Raw genomic sequence first — 17,051 nt, forward strand, 5'->3', positions numbered from 1 at the left:
CCAGCCCAGCAGGGGGCGGCCCCACATTCAGCCGCCAGCCCCCAGACCGCGGCTTTGACGTCATTTTGGCGCTTCATTTTCAGTAGGAAGCGCGGGTAATGTTCCTGACAGCGGAGTGTTGCAGCTCACAGGAGATTTAACGCATTTACGGATAGCAGGGAAGCAGAATAAGGCGTTATCATGCAGCGAAGCATAGCGTAAGTAAAACATCCATGTGCTCAGGTACGGCGAGGCATTGCGCTTGCAGGGCTGAGAGGAGCGCGTATGTGCCGTGTGTGCATGTTTAGCTAGCCTGCGCTAGCCTGCTTGTTAACGTGATCAGTCTGTTTTACCGCTTTATCAGCTAAAGTTAATCATGTTATCTGACTGGCTGATATGATTATATCTGATCCCAGAGCTGCTCTGGCCCGAAACGGACCTGATCATGGAGGATCTGCGGTCCGGTTCTGCGCCGGGCTGTGCGCCGCTGACTGACTGTGATCAGTTCCGTAAACGGACCTTCTCATGCATATCCAGTGTTTTCAGTAAAGTTTAAACTGGATCAGCGCGGGCAGCTTTAAAAATGTAAAGTGCATATTTATGTGTGTGTACAAGTGAATGCGCGCCGTTCCCGTGCGACCGGCAGATCTGCGCAGCCATGCCCGCCTGACGTCATGCAGCAGCGCGCGGAGCTGCAGAGGTGCATTGTGGGGCTCCATGCATGTCTTTGTTTACTTACAGATATCTGATAAAGTTACTTCATTATGAGAAATATATCGAGATGTGTCCCAGCACAAACACAAACAAGGTCCTTATATTGACGTTTTAAATGCTTTCCAAATAACAAATGTTGCCATAAACATTACAGTATATGTAACAGGCGAATGTTGCATATGCCTGAACGTCACTGTAGTCGCTGTTTGAAAACACGCGTATCTTCTGCCAAAATTTGTACTTGCAGTTGTGTTTTGTGCTTAACCATTTTCTTGCATTTATCTTGCAAAGGTGCTGTCCTGTTTGATGTGAAACAGTCTTTAGTGTCGCCTGTGTTTCTGTGCTGCCTCCCCTGCTGTTTGCTTTCAGAGCAGCGCACAGGTGGGGGTTGTTATATTATGCAGTAGAGTTGGTTTTCTGAAGTGCCAGATAGCAGGCATCTTAAGGGCTTCAGGCTTAAGCAGGGTATCAGATGCCGTATTCAAGAGGAAGAGTTACTCCCTCACGGAGCAGCCAAAAAGAGACTTTTTCTTTTTCCCTGCAGGTCTTTCTTTCAGCCCATGAAGGCGAAGAGGAAGGAGGAGGAGAGCAGTGTCCCAGCAGAAGCCAGAACAGAGTACAGATTCCCTCCCAAAGCTGTCCTAGCTGCCACCTCTGCATGGCTTTGTGAAAAGTGTTCATGCGTATCATATCTCATACTCAGATTTCATGTGTGTCCAGAGTATCATATCTCATATTCATGCGTTTCCAGCGTATCATATCTCATATTCATCTTTAACATGTGCAGTGTGAATCCTGTCCTATTCAGCTTTCATATGTGAAGTGCCACTTTCTGCCATTGCAGAGGGGTTTTCAAAGCTGCACAAACGTTACACAGCAGAGTGAGTCTGAGTGAAACAGGGTTTTCTGTTCAATTGAATCAGTAAAATAAGGGGGTCATATTGGTGATATTTAGCCCTAGGATGTAGGATTCTTCACACTGGGCCTGTGCTTGGTATCAATCATGTAGCTGAACGTGTTTTCCATGTTCATGCGGAAGGAAGACTCAGGGCTGCGCTTTACTGACCTGCATGTTTCTCCTCTTCAGACCCATTAAGTCTCCACTCAAACCGCAAAATGGATTTCAAGATTCCGATTCGCCAGTCAAGAAATGCGGTAAGCGCAGCCGGCCAATCCTAGACAGCGATGAGGAGGATGCAGCCGGGAAAGAGCAGGTGGCTGAACAGGGTCCCGGAAATGCAGCTCCGCCCCCACAGGACACGGTGAGGCCACCTGTGGTGAAGCTACAGGTCAAAGCAGACCTCTGATTTTGAATGCTTTGTGTCTCAGTAAATAAGCATGCAGGACTTAAACACTGTGAGTGAAGTGCCCTGTGCCATGATGCCATACATGTTTGCACATACAGCATTTCTTACATTTAATATTTCACCCAAAGCTTAGCCACCACTTCTTGTTTTGCTCAAATAATGCGTATGAGTCCTGTGACACCGCAGCACTGGTTAAAACCTGTGTCTGTTCTGCACTTTGCTCTCCTCCAGGGGGCGCCCATCGCTGCTGCTTCTCCAGTTTCTCCAGCTGATCTTGTTACTGTGGTTACCCCATCATCCGCCTCCCCACCCGGGATCCCTAAGCGCAGGACTGGTCAGTCTGCCTGTCAATCAGATCAGTTTGAAATAGCCCCACCTCTAATGCCCTCCGAGCTGCCTTGCAGTTACACTGAGCGTGAGTATGGCTGTGCTGTAGATGCAGCTGTCTGAGATAGAGGTGCTGAGGGCACCACCTGCTGATGGGAAGGCTGGCAGAGGCTCATTGTCTGCTGTGGAAGATGACAGATAAGACTATGCAATAAATTCCACTTTAAGCTGCTTATTGTGCTGTTGGGTTCTCACCGTCTAATCTCTGAGAACATTGTAATGATAATTAGATACTCAGTTTTCAAGTGCTAGCTACCCTCACTCTCGCTTTCTCTGATGAAATGGCTGTCTCACATTGCTGTGGAGTCATCCACACTGAGAAGGTATCATTCTTAATGCAAACTACAGAGCTCTCTAGACCTGACCTTTCTCCTTCTCTCCTTTTCCCTTTTCTCCCACTCTCCCTCTCTCCCTTTCTCTCTCTCACTCTCTTTAGCAAGGAAACAGTTCCCAAAGAGAAAGCTAGAAAAGACAGCCTGTCCTGAGGAGGAGGAGCAGCAAGAGAGGAAGAGGCCCAAGATGGATGGCATCCCGGTGGTGACGGGTGAGGGGGATTTCTGCCTGTTTGCTCCCGTCTTCTCTGTCGTCTCTCTCAGCACTCTTTATTTTCTCTCGGGTGAAGGCGGCGACGAAGACAAGGAGGAGAGAGAGGAAGAGGCAGAGGAGGAGAGAGAGGAGGAGAGAATAAAGGAAGAGAAGAGGGAGGAGCATCAGGGAATGGATGCAGAGGAGGAGAGAGAGACAGAGGAGGGGGAAAAGGTGCAGTCGTCAAAGAAAAGCTTCATCAGCAGCTTCTTCGGTGAGTCACTTTCCTCCTGTGCCATGTCCCCCCCCCCCCCCCCCCCCCCCCCCCCCCCCCAACCAGCATGCTGCTGCCAGTGTTGGGCCAGTAGGGGGCAGGCATCCCTCTAAGCAAAGTTAGAAAGAAAGATCCCGTGACGTATTGAAAGAGGAGGGCTCACTCCCGCTCAAATTCCCTGATTATTCACTTCACTTCTGTCAAATATATAAAATAAAAACAGCTGTGGCCTCTGCTGCAGCGCCTCGGAAAGTGGCAGTGAAGCTGGAGAAAGAGGAGGAGGAGAGAAGCAAAGTGAAGGAGGGAGAGAAAGAAGACAGACCCTCTGGGGAGAGAGATAGGATGAGCAGGTAGGAGATGCTGGTGTTTGATCAGCTTTCTGTGTGCATGCAAGAACAGACACCTGCCTCCTTATGGTGAAGAGCCTCTCTCTGTTAGTGTACGAGTATCTTACAATCTCTGCGCACTGGTGTGTACCCGCTGTGTTAATCTCTGTGTGTACCTGCTGTGTTAATCTCTCTGTGTGTACCCGCTGTGTTAATCTCTCTGTGTGTACCCTCTGTGTTAATCTCTCTGTGTGTACCCTCTGTGTTAATCTCTCTGTGTGTACCCTCTGTGTTAATATCTCTGTGTGTACCCTCTGTGTTAATATCTCTGTGTGTACCCGCTGTGTTAATCTGTGTGTGTACCCGCTGTGTTAATCTCTCTGTGTGTACCCGCTGTGTTAATCTCTCTGTGTGTACCCGCTGTGTTAATCTGTGTGTGTACCCGCTGTGTTAATATCTCTGTCTGTACCCGCTGTGTTAATCTGTGTGTGTACCTGACGTGTTAATATCTCTGTCTGTACCCGCTGTGTTAATCTGTGTGTGTACCTGCCGTGTTAATCTCTCTGTGTGTACCCGCTGTGTTACTTGCTCTCCTTCAGTGTGAAAGTGTCAGGTCTCGGCCATGCTGCGTATGACCCGTCCCAACCCAACTATCACCCTGTGGAGCACGCCTGCTGGAGTCGGGGTCAGAGGTCAGCCTTGCGCCGCTGCTTTGAGGGACAGCTGCTGTGTGAGTGTTTGCCTGTGAGGTGCAGAGTCATGGCTGCTCTCTCTGTCTCAGAGTCCCCTACCTGGCTGTGGCGCGTACCTTAGAGAAGATAGAGGAGGAATCAGGCAGGTATGAGCTCTCCCTCAGCACTTTGGGGAAGGAGGGTCTCTGACATTTTCTGTCTTGAGGTCTGAGCTGTATCTTACCTCCTTCACTCTCCAGACTGAAGAACATCGAGACCCTGTCCAACCTGCTGCGCTCTGTGATTGCCCTCTCTCCAGGTCTGTGTGTAAAATATACGGTTTTTGAGTGATAATTATGTGTACAGTGTTTGTTTTTTTTTTATGGTATTGTTTGTATGTTAGTGACTGCACGCATAGTGTTCATTCATAGTGTGTATGGGTGTGTATATAGGGAGTGTGTAGTGATGTATGGGTGTGTGTAGTGTGTATAGTGTTTGTATGTAAATGTGTAGCGTTTGTGTAGTGATATGTATATATATGTGGGTAGTGATGTATGTGTGTAGCGTTTGTGTAGTGATCTGTGTGTGTGTGTGTGTGTGTGTGTGTGTGTGTGGGGACTGTAGAGTGTGTGTTCTGAGCGCTTCTCCTGGGTTCTCTTCCAGACGACCTGCTGTGCTGTGTGTACCTGTGTCTGAACCAGCTGGGCCCCGCCTACCTGGGGGTGGAGCTCGGTGTCGGAGAGACGGTACTGATGCGGGCTGTTGCTCAGGCAACAGGTAAGGCCTGCAGTCACCCAGAGAAACTGGCTAATTTGACATTGTTCTGATTGTAATGGAATAACCTTATTCTGGATAAATCATTATCAGCACTACAGCTAATTCTGCAAAAGTGACTGAAAGTGTGTTTCTGGAGCGAGAGCTCTTCTCATCACAGCCGGGAGTTTAAAGCGTTTTTTGTCTCCAGGGCGACAGCTGGACAAAATCAAGGTGGAGGCTCAGGAGAAGGGGGATTTGGGATTGGTGGCTGAAAGTTCCCGTAGCAACCAGAGAATGATGTTTGCACCAGCCAGTCTGACAGCAGCGGGTGTGTTCAGCAAGCTGAAGGAGATCGCCAAGATGAGCGGCAATGCTGTGAGTATGGCAATGTGACCGCTGTAGCCATGGCAACAGAGCTCAGTGCTGCACCTGCATGTTCTGCGCAGGGAAGCCTGACATACAGCTCTGAATGCTGAGTGCAGGCTGGCCTCTGTGGGCCGGGTTCGAGCCCAGCTTTATCAGGCGACTGTGACCCACAGGGGCAGGGCTTTGGTTGTGATTAGGTGCCTGCGAGCGGCTGGGATGTGCTCCTCCAATGAGAGGCCTTAGTGCTGTAGCATGCTGTGATTGGCTGTGACAGGGTCTCGGAGGACTGCAATCGCCTCCTCATGATGCCACAGGGCTGCTTAAAGTAAGAAAAACACTGCAGCTTCTGAATGAAACTCCGGAAGGTAATGTTAGCTGGCTGACTTTGCCCCGGATGCTGGACCGCCCGTCTCTCCCCGCCCGGCAGGAAATACACTGTTGTATTGGGTGTAGTATTATCTGCTGCTTCACAGACCCTCCTGCACAGGCATTCACAGGATAAAAGTGTTAATATGTTGAAATGTGCAACATGTCCCTTGGAAGTATTTATGTCTGTGCAAATCTCCTCTCCTCTGCAAGTCCATGAATAAGAAGATTGACATCATTAAAGGCCTTTTTGTAGCCTGCAGACATTCCGAAGCCAGATACATCGTCAGGTGAGTTACCTTTTAGCCCTGCCCATCCCCTGTGTTACACCTGCCGCTGTTGCAGCGTTCTGATTGGCTGATGAGGATTGGTCTCTGTGCTGCAGGTCTCTGGCTGGGAAGCTGCGGGTCGGACTGGCAGAGCAGAGTGTGCTGGCGGCTCTGAGTCAGGCTGTCTGTCTGACGCCTCCCGGACAAGGTCTGTCTCCCTGCCTGTCTGTCTGCCTGTCTCCCCGCCTGTCTGCCTGTCTCCCCGCCTGTCTGCCTGTCTCCCCGCCTGTCTGCCTGTCTCCCTGCCTGTCTGCCTGTCTCCCTGCCTGTCTGCCTGTCTGCCTGTCTCCCTGTCTGTCTGCCTGTCTCCCTGCCTGTCTGCCTGTCTCCCTGCCTGTCTGCCTGTCTCCCTGCCTGTCTCCCTGCCTGTCTGCCTGTCTCCCTGCCTGTCTGTCTGCCTGTCTCCCTGCCTGTCTGCCTGTCTGCCTGTCTCCCTGCCTGTCTGCCTGTCTCCCTGCCTGCCTGCCTGTCTCCCTGCCTGTCTGCCTGTCTCCCTGCCTGCCTGCCTGTCTCCCTGCCTGTCTGCCTGTCTCCCTGCCTGTCTCCCTGCCTGTCTGTCTGCCTGTCTCCCTGCCTGTCTGCCTGTCTCCCTGCCTGTCTGCTTGCCTGTCTGTCTCCCTGCCTGTCTGTCTCCCTGCCTGTCTGTCTCCCTGCCTGTCTGTCTCCCTCCCTGCCTGTCTCCCTGCCTGTCTGCCTGTCTCCCTGTCTCCCTGCCTGTCTGCCTGTCTCCCTGTCTCCCTGCCTGTCGGTCTGTCTCCCTGCCTGTCTCCCTGCCTGTCGGTCTGTCTCCCTGCCTGTCGGTCTGTCTCCCTGCCTGTCTCCCTGCCTGTCGGCCTGTCTCCCTGCCTGTCGGCCTGTCTCCCTGCCTGTCGGCCTGTCTCCCTGCCTGTCGGCCTGTCTCCCTGCCTGTCTCCCTGCCTGTCGGTCTGTCTCCCTGCCTGTCTCCCTGCCTGTCGGTCTGTCTCCCTGCCTGTCGGTCTGTCTCCCTGCCTGTCTCCCTGTCGGCCTGTCTCCCTGCCTGTCGGCCTGTCTCCCTGCCTGTCGGTCTGTCTCCCTGCCTGTCGGTCTGTCTCCCTGCCTGTCTCCCTGTCGGCCTGTCTCCCCGCCTGTCGGCCTGTCTCCCCGCCTGTCGGCCTGTCTCCCCGCCTGTCGGCCTGTCTCCCCGCCTGTCGGTCTGTCTCCCCGCCTGTCGGTCTGTCTCCCCGCCTGTCGGCCTGTCTCCCCGCCTGTCGGCCTGTCTCCCCGCCTGTCGGCCTGTCTCCCCGCCTGTCGGCCTGTCTCCCCGCCTGTCGGCCTGTCTCCCCGCCTGTCGGTCGGTCTCCCCGCCTGTCGGTCGGTCTCCCTGCCTGTCGGTCTGTCTCCCTGTCTGTCTCTGCCTGTCTCCCTGTCTGTCTCTGCCTGTCTTTTTATCTGTCTGTGTGGCTGACACATTTACGCTGTATTAACACTGTAGTAACGCTGTAGTATTGCAGTATCGGCGCTGTAGTAACACAGTGTTGGTGCTGTAATAACGCTGTAGTATTGCAGTGTTGGTGCTGTAGTAATGCTGTAGTATTGCAGTGTCGGTGCTGTAGTAACACAGTGTTGGTGCTGTAATAACGCTGTAGTATTGCAGTGTCGGTGCTGTAGTAACACAGTGTTGGTGCTGTAATAACGCTGTAGTAACACAGTGTTGGTGCTGTAGTAATGCTGTAGTATTGCAGTGTCGGTGCTGTAGTAACACAGTGTTGGTGCTGTAATAACGCTGTAGTATTGCAGTGTTGGTGCTGTAGTAATGCTGTAGTATTGCAGTGTCGGTGCTGTAGTAACACAGTGTTGGTGCTGTAATAACGCTGTAGTATTGCAGTGTTGGTGCTGTAGTAATGCTGTAGTATTGCAGTGTCGGTGCTGTAGTAACACAGTGTTGGTGCTGTAATAACGCTGTAGTAACACAGTGTTGGTGCTGTAGTAATGCTGTAGTATTGCAGTGTCGGTGCTGTAGTAACACAGTGTTGGTGCTGTAATAACGCTGTAGTATTGCAGTGTTGGTGCTGTAGTAATGCTGTAGTATTGCAGTGTCGGTGCTGTAGTAACACAGTGTTGGTGCTGTAATAACGCTGTAGTAACAGTGTTGGTGCTGTAGTAATGCTGTAGTATTGCAGTGTCGGTGCTGTAGTAACACAGTGTTGGTGCTGTAATAACGCTGTAGTATTGCAGTGTTGGTGCTGTAGTAATGCTGTAGTATTGCAGTGTCGGTGCTGTAGTAACACAGTGTTGGTGCTGTAATAACGCTGTAGTATTGCAGTGTCGGCGCTGTAGTAACACAGTGTTGGTGCTGTAATAACGCTGTAGTATTGCAGTGTTGGTGCTGTAGTAATGCTGTAGTATTGCAGTGTCGGCGCTGTAGTAACACAGTGTTGGTGCTGTAATAACGCTGTAGTATTGCAGTGTCGGTGCTGTAGTATTGCTGTAGTAACGCTGTGTTGGTTCTGTGTGGCAGAGTTCCCTCCCCCGGTGCTGGATGCAGGAAAGAGCAGGAGTGTAGAGAGCAGAAAAGCCTGGATAGAGGAGAACACCCTGATCCTCAAACAGACCTACTGGTGAGACGCAGGAAGAGAGGGATGAAGTGGGCGGGAGCGGTGCGTGTGTGGGTGGGGCCAGTGCGTGTGTGGGCGGGAGCGGTGCGTGTGTGGGTGGGGCCAGTGCGTGTGTGGGCGGGGCCGGTGCGTGTGTGGGCGGGGCCGGTGCGTGTGTGGGCGGGGCCGGTGCGTGTGTGGGCGGGGCCGGTGCGTGTGTGGGCGGGGCCGGTGCGTGTGTGGGCGGGGCCGGTGCGTGTGTGGACTGGGGCGGTGCGTGTGTGGGCGGGGCCGGTGCGTGTGTGGGCAGGGCTGCAGTGTGTGACTGTGTAACTGGAGTAGCTGTATTTTTTTCTCAGTGAGATGCCCAACTATGATGTCATCATCCCAGTCCTGCTGAAGGAGGGTATCGCAGAACTGCCCAATCACTGCAGACTTACCCCAGGTGTGTGTGTGTGTGTGTGTGTGTGTGTGAGTGTGTGTGTGACAGAGCTCTGTATTCTCTCTCAGGTGTGCGTGTGCGAGTGTGCGTGTGTGTGTGACAGAGCTCTGTATTCTCTCTCAGGTGTGCGTGTGTGTGTGACAGAGCTCTGTATTCTCTCTCAGGTGTGCGTGTGTGTGTGACAGAGCTCTGTATTCTCTCTCAGGTGTGCGTGTGTGTGTGACAGAGCTCTGTATTCTCTCTCAGGTGTGCGTGTGTGTGTGACAGAGCTCTGTATTCTCTCTCAGGTGTGCGTGTGTGTGTGACAGAGCTCTGTATTCTCTCTCAGGTGTGCGTGTGTGTGACAGAGCTCTGTATTCTCTCTCAGGTGTGCGTGTGTGTGTGACAGCTCTGTATTCTCTCTCAGGTGTGCGTGTGCGAGTGTGAGTGTGTGTGTGACAGAGCTCTGTGTTCTCTCTCAGGTGTGCGTGTGTGTGTGACAGAGCTCTGTATTCTCTCTCAGGTGTGCGTGTGCGAGTGTGAGTGTGTGTGTGACAGAGCTCTGTATTCTCTCTCAGGTGTGCGTGTGCGAGTGTGAGTGTGTGTGTGACAGAGCTCTGTGTTCTCTCTCAGGTGTGCGTGTGTGTGTGACAGAGCTCTGTATTCTCTCTCAGGTGTGCGTGTGCGAGTGTGAGTGTGTGTGTGACAGAGCTCTGTATTCTCTCTCAGGTGTGCGTGTGTGTGTGACAGAGCTCTGTATTCTCTCAGGTGTGCATGTGTGAGTGTGCGTGTGTGTGTGACAGAGCTCTGTATTCTCAGGTGTGCGTGTGTGTGTGACAGAGCTCTGTATTCTCTCTCAGGTGTGCGTGTGTGTGTGACAGAGCTCTGTATTCTCTCAGGTGTGCATGTGTGAGTGTGCGTGTGTGTGTGACAGAGCTCTGTATTCTCAGGTGTGCGTGTGTGTGTGACAGAGCTCTGTATTCTCAGGTGTGCGTGTGTGTGTGACAGAGCTCTGTATTCTCTCTCAGGTGTGCGTGTGTGTGTGACAGAGCTCTGTATTCTCTCTCAGGTGTGCGTGTGTGTGTGTGTGACAGAGCTCTGTATTCTCTCTCAGGTGTGTGTGTGTGACAGAGCGTGTTTTCTTTCAGGTGTTCCTCTGAAGCCCATGCTGGCCCAACCCACTAAAGGTGTGTCAGAGGTGATGAAGAGGTTTGATGAGGCTGCCTTCACCTGCGAGTACAAATATGATGGAGAGCGAGCCCAGGTGTGTGTCTGCTCGCTCCTTCTCACTCTCTCTCACTGCACACTGCTGCTCCTTACCGCTACACCACACTGCTGCTCCTTACCGCTACACCACACTGCTGCTCCTTACCGCTACACCACACTGCTGCTCCTTACCGCTACACCACACTGCTGCTCCTTACCCCTACACCACACTGCTGTGGGGCAGAGGGCTCTCTCTGTTTTCTCCAGTGTTCTTGGCGATGATGTCATTACTGGTGTCTGCATGTGAGGGACAGGCTGCTGGATAAAAGTGTCTGGACCCCTGAGGGCTGTAGCATCTGGTAATTGAGCCTGCAGGTGATTCAGAACAGATTATGACTGGAGATTATTAATATTAATGACCTGTGTTTGTGCAGATCCATATTCTGGAGAACGGGGAAGTGCACATCTTTAGTCGCAATCAGGAGGACAACACCAGCAAGTACCCCGATATCATCGCTCGCATCCCCCAGGTACTGCCCTCCCCTCCTGCCCCATAATGCACCAGCATCTGCGTTCAGGCTTGTGTTTGGTGCTCAGGTGAAGTGGGTTTATTAACAAAAGCGCCATTCCTGCAACCACAGCATACCATTGCACTACAAAGCTGACTGAAAAGTTTGACTCAAATTGCAAGTGCTAGTAAATAGTAAAAAGCTATAACACAATTTAGAAGAAATGATCTGTCAAAACAATGAGTATAACAAAAATGCAAATTAGTGTTTATGCATAATGTGTGTACATAACGTACTGTCTGTGGTATCTTTCTGTAGAAAGTACCTTTACTGGTATAGTAAAGGGAATTATTTTAGCTAAGCTGTATAATGGAGACAGTCCCAGTGATGGCGGTAATTGAAGTGATGTATGTATAGGTGTGCTGTAAATGTCCTGCTTTGTGCTTCTGCCCCCTGCTGGACAGTCAGTGCCACTGCAAGCCCCCCCCCGGACGGCTGACTGCTTGTCTAGCACAGTCATTTCTTTGTTGGTTTTTTTGCACAGTGTAGGAGGAAGTGTGTTGGCTTATCCCTCACCTCCTCTCCCCACTCTCTGTCCAGACAGCAAGTGGTTGACGAGCGTCTTTCTCTTGGCCAGGTTGCAGTTTGACTTTTAGGATTCAACAGCAGTCCAATTCAGTTTGTGTTTTGGTTTCATTTTCTTGGTGTCACATATAGGAATGTTTGGTTTATATTTAAGGAGGAGGATCGTCAGGGAGCTAAGGGATTTCAGCATTAAGCTGTAAGGCAAAGCATGGCTCTCGTGCGATGTTGCAGTGGCTGTATACAGTTCAGGAGCCCTAAGACAGGGTCTTCAAAGGGTTCCTATTTTTCTGAGAGTCATCTTTTGTCATGATTATTTCAGTTTTTAAGTTTTGTGTCCCCCCTCTCTCTCTCAGGTAAAGAGGGCCTCTGTTCACTCCTGCATCATAGACTCTGAGGCGGTGGCCTGGGACAGAGAGAAGAGGCAGATTCAGCCCTTCCAGGTTCTCACCACACGCAAGAGAAAGGTATGGAGCTGCACACTTTGGCTCTGAGTTTGCTCTCTCTCTCTCTGCACTTTGCTGTGAGTTTGCGCCCTCTCCCTCTCCCTCTCCCTCTCCCTCTCCCTCTCTCTCTCTCTCTCTCTCTCTCTCTCTCTCTCTCTCTCTCTCTCTCTCTCTCTCTCTCTCTCTCTCTCTCTCTCTTTGCTGTGAGTTTGCACCCTCTCTCTCTCTGCACTTTGCTGTGAGTTTGCGCCCTCTCTCTCTCTCTCTCTCTCTCTCTCTGCACTTTGCTGTGAGTTTGCTCTCTCTCTCTTTGGATAACTCTGCTTTTCTGAGTATTTGTTTATCTTTCTGTTGCTCTTTCTGTCTAATTTTGAATTGTGTGTTTTAGGATGTGGACGCTTCTGAAATCAAGGTGCAGGTGTGTGTGTATGCCTTTGACCTGCTCTACCTAAATGGAGAGGTAAGATGATGATGATGATGAAGATGAAGATGACAGTAATGACGGTGATGATGATGATGACGAGGTCCAATCTCTCCAGTCTCTGGTCAGGCAGCCTCTGTCGCGACGCCGTGCCCTGCTGAAGGACAGCTTTGAGGAGCGGGAGGGAGAGTTTGTTTTTGCTCGGGCGCTGGACTCCAGCAACACCGACATCATCGCAGAGTTCCTGGACCAGTCTGTCCGAGGTGTGTGTGTGCGGGTGACTCATTGAGCTGAGGGCACCAGTGTGTGTGGTTTTAACCCCGTCATTGAGAATTTGTGTTTTTAGATGCATGTGTACAGCGGTGTGTGTTGGTTGCATTTTGTCTCTGTTTCAGACTCATGTGAGGGGCTGATGGTGAAAACTCTGGAGAAAGATGCTACATATGAAATCGCCAAGCGCTCTCACAACTGGCTAAAGGCAAGTCCATATACACACTATACACACTGTACACACACACTCATCTCTCTCACACGCACACCTCACACACATCACACATGCTCACACACACACAAGGGACATGCAGACCTGTCCTCACACACTCTGACTCTGAACTGACACACAGTGCATCATAGACCCTAACACACAGTCTCTCTGTCAGCTGAAGAAGGACTACCTGGAGGGTGTTGGGGACACAGTGGACCTGTGTGTGATCGGGGCGTACCTGGGGAAGGGGAAGAGGGCCGGGGCGTACGGGGGCTTCCTGCTGGCCTGTTACGATGAGGAGAACGAGGAGTTCCAGTCCATCTGCAAGGTGAGAGCACCTGTGTCCTCTTTCCTCACTCCCTGCACCAGGTGAGCTCGGTAACACAGGTGAGCGCAGTAACACAGGCTCAGGGAACACAACGTAACAGGTGAGCACAGTAACACAGGCTCAGGGAACACAGCGTAACAGGTGAGCACAGTAACACAGGCTCAGGGAACACAGCGTAACAGGTGAGCACAGTAATGCACAGGGCTGCATAGGCAGATATTATCCGCATCCTAGGATTATTCTTTATTCCTTATTCTTTTACAGGCCAAATGTGTTCAGCAAACACCAAGACAGCAACACCCTGCTCAGAATGTAAAAATACAGATGGAAAAACCCATAAAGCACAGATCTGACACGCTTTAAAGAGACAGTAGCAAAATCCTCTGCTCCTTGTTTGTGCAAATGGTGTGGACATCAGTGACCCAGCCGTGTGAGAGTGCAGAATACAGCTGTATGCCTCTGCCGTGTGCCGATACATATAACAACATACAAGACCATTTTTTAATACACCATTCCTCTAAATGTGTCAGATTCTCTCATCTGTCCGATTTGTCACTGTCTGTCTGTTTCTTTCACCTGCCTGCCTGTCTGTGTGTGTGTCTGTGTGTGTGTGAGAGAGACACACACACAACCTGATTTTTTTCTGTCTCATTTTCTGCAGATTGGAACAGGCTTCAAGGATGAAGATTTGGAGCAACACTTCAACTTCTTTAAGGTACATCTGCATTCCGCCCTCTTTTTGGTACAGACGTGGGTTTGTAAGATACAGATTTGCATTATTCTGGGGCCGACCTTCCTCTTTATGGCCCCACAAGACTGTTTCACTCGGCTGCATTTTTCCGCAAACCCAGGTGATTCCAGTAAGGTGTCTGTTCTTTGTGATTGTCTCACTGATGCTATCCAATAGATATCTAGGAGTTTTCACCCACTAAATACTGATAAGCCAGGTATTCTCACTTTCCCCAGCAAAAGTCCAGCCTCTCTGCCACAATACTGTAAAATCTTGATATTCAGTTTGACTCAAAATTAGAGTTTCAGGAGGAGGAAACGGGCTCCTCTTAAAGGGGAGGGAGCGCTCCTCTCTTAAAGGGGCAGATCAAGGGTCCGGGGTCTGTTCAGCTCCACAGTACCACTGCTGTGCAGCTGCCTCAGGTCTCCTTGTACCTTTCTGTGGAACACTTTACCAGTGTAACCCTCCTTAGGACCCATAGTTTCATGTGTAATACACACAATTACTTGTAATTTTTTTTAAAAAGTGGTGTTCAGTGTATTGCTATGATAATGCGCGACAGGTCAGGCATTGAATCATTTTTCCTGTGTTCCTTATGCAGGCCCATGTCTTGCCCAAACCTCGCTCTTACTATCGTGTGGACCAGTCGGCTGAGCCGGACGTGTGGCTGGAGGCGGTGCAGGTGTGGGAAGTGAAGTGTGCAGACCTGTCTCTCTCTCCAATTTACAAGGCAGCCATGGGATTGGTCAGTTTACATGCCCGTCATACTTTTTTCTGTTTTGTTTGTAGCTTGTCTAATTTTCGGTTTTCACTTGCTTCTCAGATGTACTGTAGTTACAACAATTCATTCATAATCCATATCCTGCATGTATCTGTCTCCTCACAAATCACACACAACAGAACATTTGATTAATTTGTGGACTAAAATATCCATATATTTTTAAAATGTATAGATTTGATATCTAAAAGTGTATATGTGAGAAGATGGAAAGTGAAAACATTCTGCCCGGCCCTGCCCAGGTGGACCCAGAGAAGGGTGTGTCTCTGCGCTTTCCTCGCTTCCTCAGGATTAGGGAAGATAAGAAGCCGGAGGACGCTACGACCGGCACGCAGGTGAGGGGGCACGGGGCGAGGAGGGGGTGGCGTTGATTCTGTGTCAGAATCGGTGTGGAACTTCACCCCATTCTCGTGGTGTAATTTCTGTCACAGGTCGCCGATCTGTACAGCAAGCAGCAGCAGATCCAGAACCAGGGCAGCGACAGACCCAGTCTGGAGGATTATTACTGAGCCAGAACCCCCTGCAGCTGCTGAGCTGTCTCCACCCCTCCACACGATTGGCTGCTCAGATCAGTGTGTTCAGCTTTATGTGAGAACAGTCCTGTAGGCTTCTCCTCTGTAGTAGTTATGAGGTTGTTTCTCTTTCTCCAGCATCTCTTCCCACAATGGAAGCCACTTTAATCATAAATACTGCCGAAGTGCTCAATAACCTTTTTCAAAATTGTGTAAATATTTTTTTTAAATTTCAGCGGTGGAACAAAATAAAAATGTATTTCATAACTTGTGTAATTTTAGTTTGTGCTGTAGGTGTTTTCTTTAGTTTTGAAGCAGACAGGACTTTTGTGTGCTAAAAATACAAAGGTCAGCTGTCAGTAGATCTTGTGTCTGTGTTTGGAAGTGCGTGTGGGTTTATTTGTGTTCATTGGTGTGTTGCTTTGTTCATGTGTGTGTATGTGTGGGTTTATGTATGTGTGTATTTGGAAGTGTGTGTGGGTTTATGTGTGCTCGTTAGTGTGTTGCTATGTTTTTGAGTGTGTGTGGGTTTGGAAGTGTTTGGCCGCAGCAGACTATTGGGGGAGGAGGGGGGGAGAGAATGTCCTCTTTGTGCACAACTTGTGCCAATGGAAAATTTGATTTTCTTTTTCTCTTTCTCTTGTTTTATCTCTGCCATTCACAATTCAAGTTTGTTTATCATTCCAGAAATGTTGAATAAAATTCAAACTGCAGCGTTTCTCTTGTCTTCCACCTCTGAAATCTCTGATACAGACAGCTCTTTGCTGCTGGAGGCTGTTGAGGGGAAGTGGGGAAGGTGTGCAGAGGGGTTATCCGTGCTTCGTTCTGAGTTTAGGCCCAAGTGTTCCACCTTGCAGGTTTCTATGGTGCAGATACTGCAGGCCCTAAAACTATTTTTGACCTAACAGGAACTATTTTCGGTTTTGCTTTTGACCAACTCTTCACCTCTTTATTTTTCCCCTCTTTGTCTCCCCCTCCTATGCTCTGTTTTGGACACAATGGCCCTCTGTCAGCTCCTGACAATGTGCTTGCTGTCCTTCTCCCTGCTTCCCTTTGTCTGGGTCTCTGTGACATCTCTGTGCTGCAGATAGCAGAGGGGAACAGGCCGGCCCATTGTCCGCTCGAACCCCCCGCAAACCCAGCGCCTCTCTGCACCTTCAGCAGCCGTACCCCTGCCCCTGTAGCCCGGCCCAGGCCTTCTGCAGCTGCGTGTGATGCTACCGCACATTAAAAATGGCTAACACTGGTAATCATAAGCAGGGCTTATGCCAAATCACCAGAGAGACATAGGCAGTTGAAAGGGCAGTCTCTCTTTCAGAAAGATGACCTAATGCAGCCTCGGAGTCTTCCATTCTGACTTCGTCTGAAGCCCTCGTCTTTCCGTCTGTAATTCTGTATGTAGAAGAATCTGCATTTTAACAGCATGTCCCAGCCTGAGGTGATCATTAAACAGTGCCCCTCCTGTGGATGGTTATTAGTAACTTTTTCCACTGTACTTGCAGGCAGTAGGTTCAGCGTTGCACACAGTGCCCACACCGTTAACCTTTAGGTTTGATACTCATTAATAGCAGTTTCTCCATTAAAATACTTCAAAGTGCAGTCTAACCAGAAGCTGATCTCCGCCTCGGTTGGATGAATGCATTGGAGGAGAGATCTGATTGGTCTGTGACAAAGTGATGTGGTTTGACATCACTCGCAGTTTGGACTCGTTTCAGTGGTGGTGATACCTGAGCTGTACATTTCAGCCTATGAATGCAGATGTATGTATCTCCAGCCACGGGTGTGATGTAGGATCCATGTTCTGGGATCGCAGGGGTGTGATGTAGGATCCATGTTCTGGGATCGCAGGGGTGTGATGTAGGGACCATGTTCTGGGATCGCAGGGGTGTGATGTAGGGACCATGTTCTGGGATCGCAGGGGTGTGATGTAGGATCCATGTTCTGGGATTGCACGGACCATGTGGGGATGTAGGGACCATGTGAATCTCCTGCAGCTCAGCTTTGATCTGTAATCTCTGCCTCTGTTCTTACCTTGCTAGAGCAGAGGGACCCCCTGCCAGGATTATGATCTTTATTATT

At 50.3% G+C, this 17,051-nt stretch overlaps 1 protein-coding gene across 1 annotated transcript; it reads left to right on the forward strand.

The window, feature by feature from the left end:
* The first annotated feature begins 85 nt into the window (after positions 1 to 85).
* On the forward strand, positions 86 to 15,208 carry lig1 (ligase I, DNA, ATP-dependent). Its single transcript, XM_036519183.1, has 26 exons — positions 86 to 197; positions 1,238 to 1,309; positions 1,781 to 1,955; positions 2,232 to 2,334; positions 2,824 to 3,186; positions 3,428 to 3,536; positions 4,112 to 4,204; positions 4,294 to 4,350; positions 4,444 to 4,502; positions 4,847 to 4,960; positions 5,148 to 5,314; positions 5,885 to 5,961; positions 6,057 to 6,148; positions 8,480 to 8,579; positions 8,915 to 9,000; positions 10,125 to 10,240; positions 10,617 to 10,712; positions 11,630 to 11,740; positions 12,108 to 12,179; positions 12,259 to 12,403; positions 12,536 to 12,618; positions 12,800 to 12,952; positions 13,614 to 13,667; positions 14,284 to 14,427; positions 14,703 to 14,795; positions 14,892 to 15,208. The coding sequence occupies exons 1-26, from the start codon at positions 181 to 183 to the stop codon at positions 14,967 to 14,969; spliced, it is 2,829 nt and encodes a 942-aa protein (XP_036375076.1). The 5' UTR covers positions 86 to 180; the 3' UTR covers positions 14,970 to 15,208.
* The last annotated feature ends 1,843 nt before the right edge of the window (positions 15,209 to 17,051 follow it).

The sequence above is a fragment of the Megalops cyprinoides genome, chromosome 24, assembly GCF_013368585.1.
Source record: "Megalops cyprinoides isolate fMegCyp1 chromosome 24, fMegCyp1.pri, whole genome shotgun sequence".
Lineage (NCBI taxonomy): Eukaryota > Metazoa > Chordata > Actinopteri > Elopiformes > Megalopidae > Megalops > Megalops cyprinoides.

What these genes read in the sequence shown, in the direction of transcription:
- lig1 (XM_036519183.1), top strand. An exon ending in CTTCATCAGCAGCTTCTTCG is followed by an intron (nt 3,187 to 3,427) that starts GTGAGTCACTTT and finishes CCTCTGCTGCAG; the next exon opens with CGCCTCGGAAAGTGGCAGTG. An exon ending in TCATCGCTCGCATCCCCCAG is followed by an intron (nt 10,713 to 11,629) that starts GTACTGCCCTCC and finishes TCTCTCTCTCAG; the next exon opens with GTAAAGAGGGCCTCTGTTCA.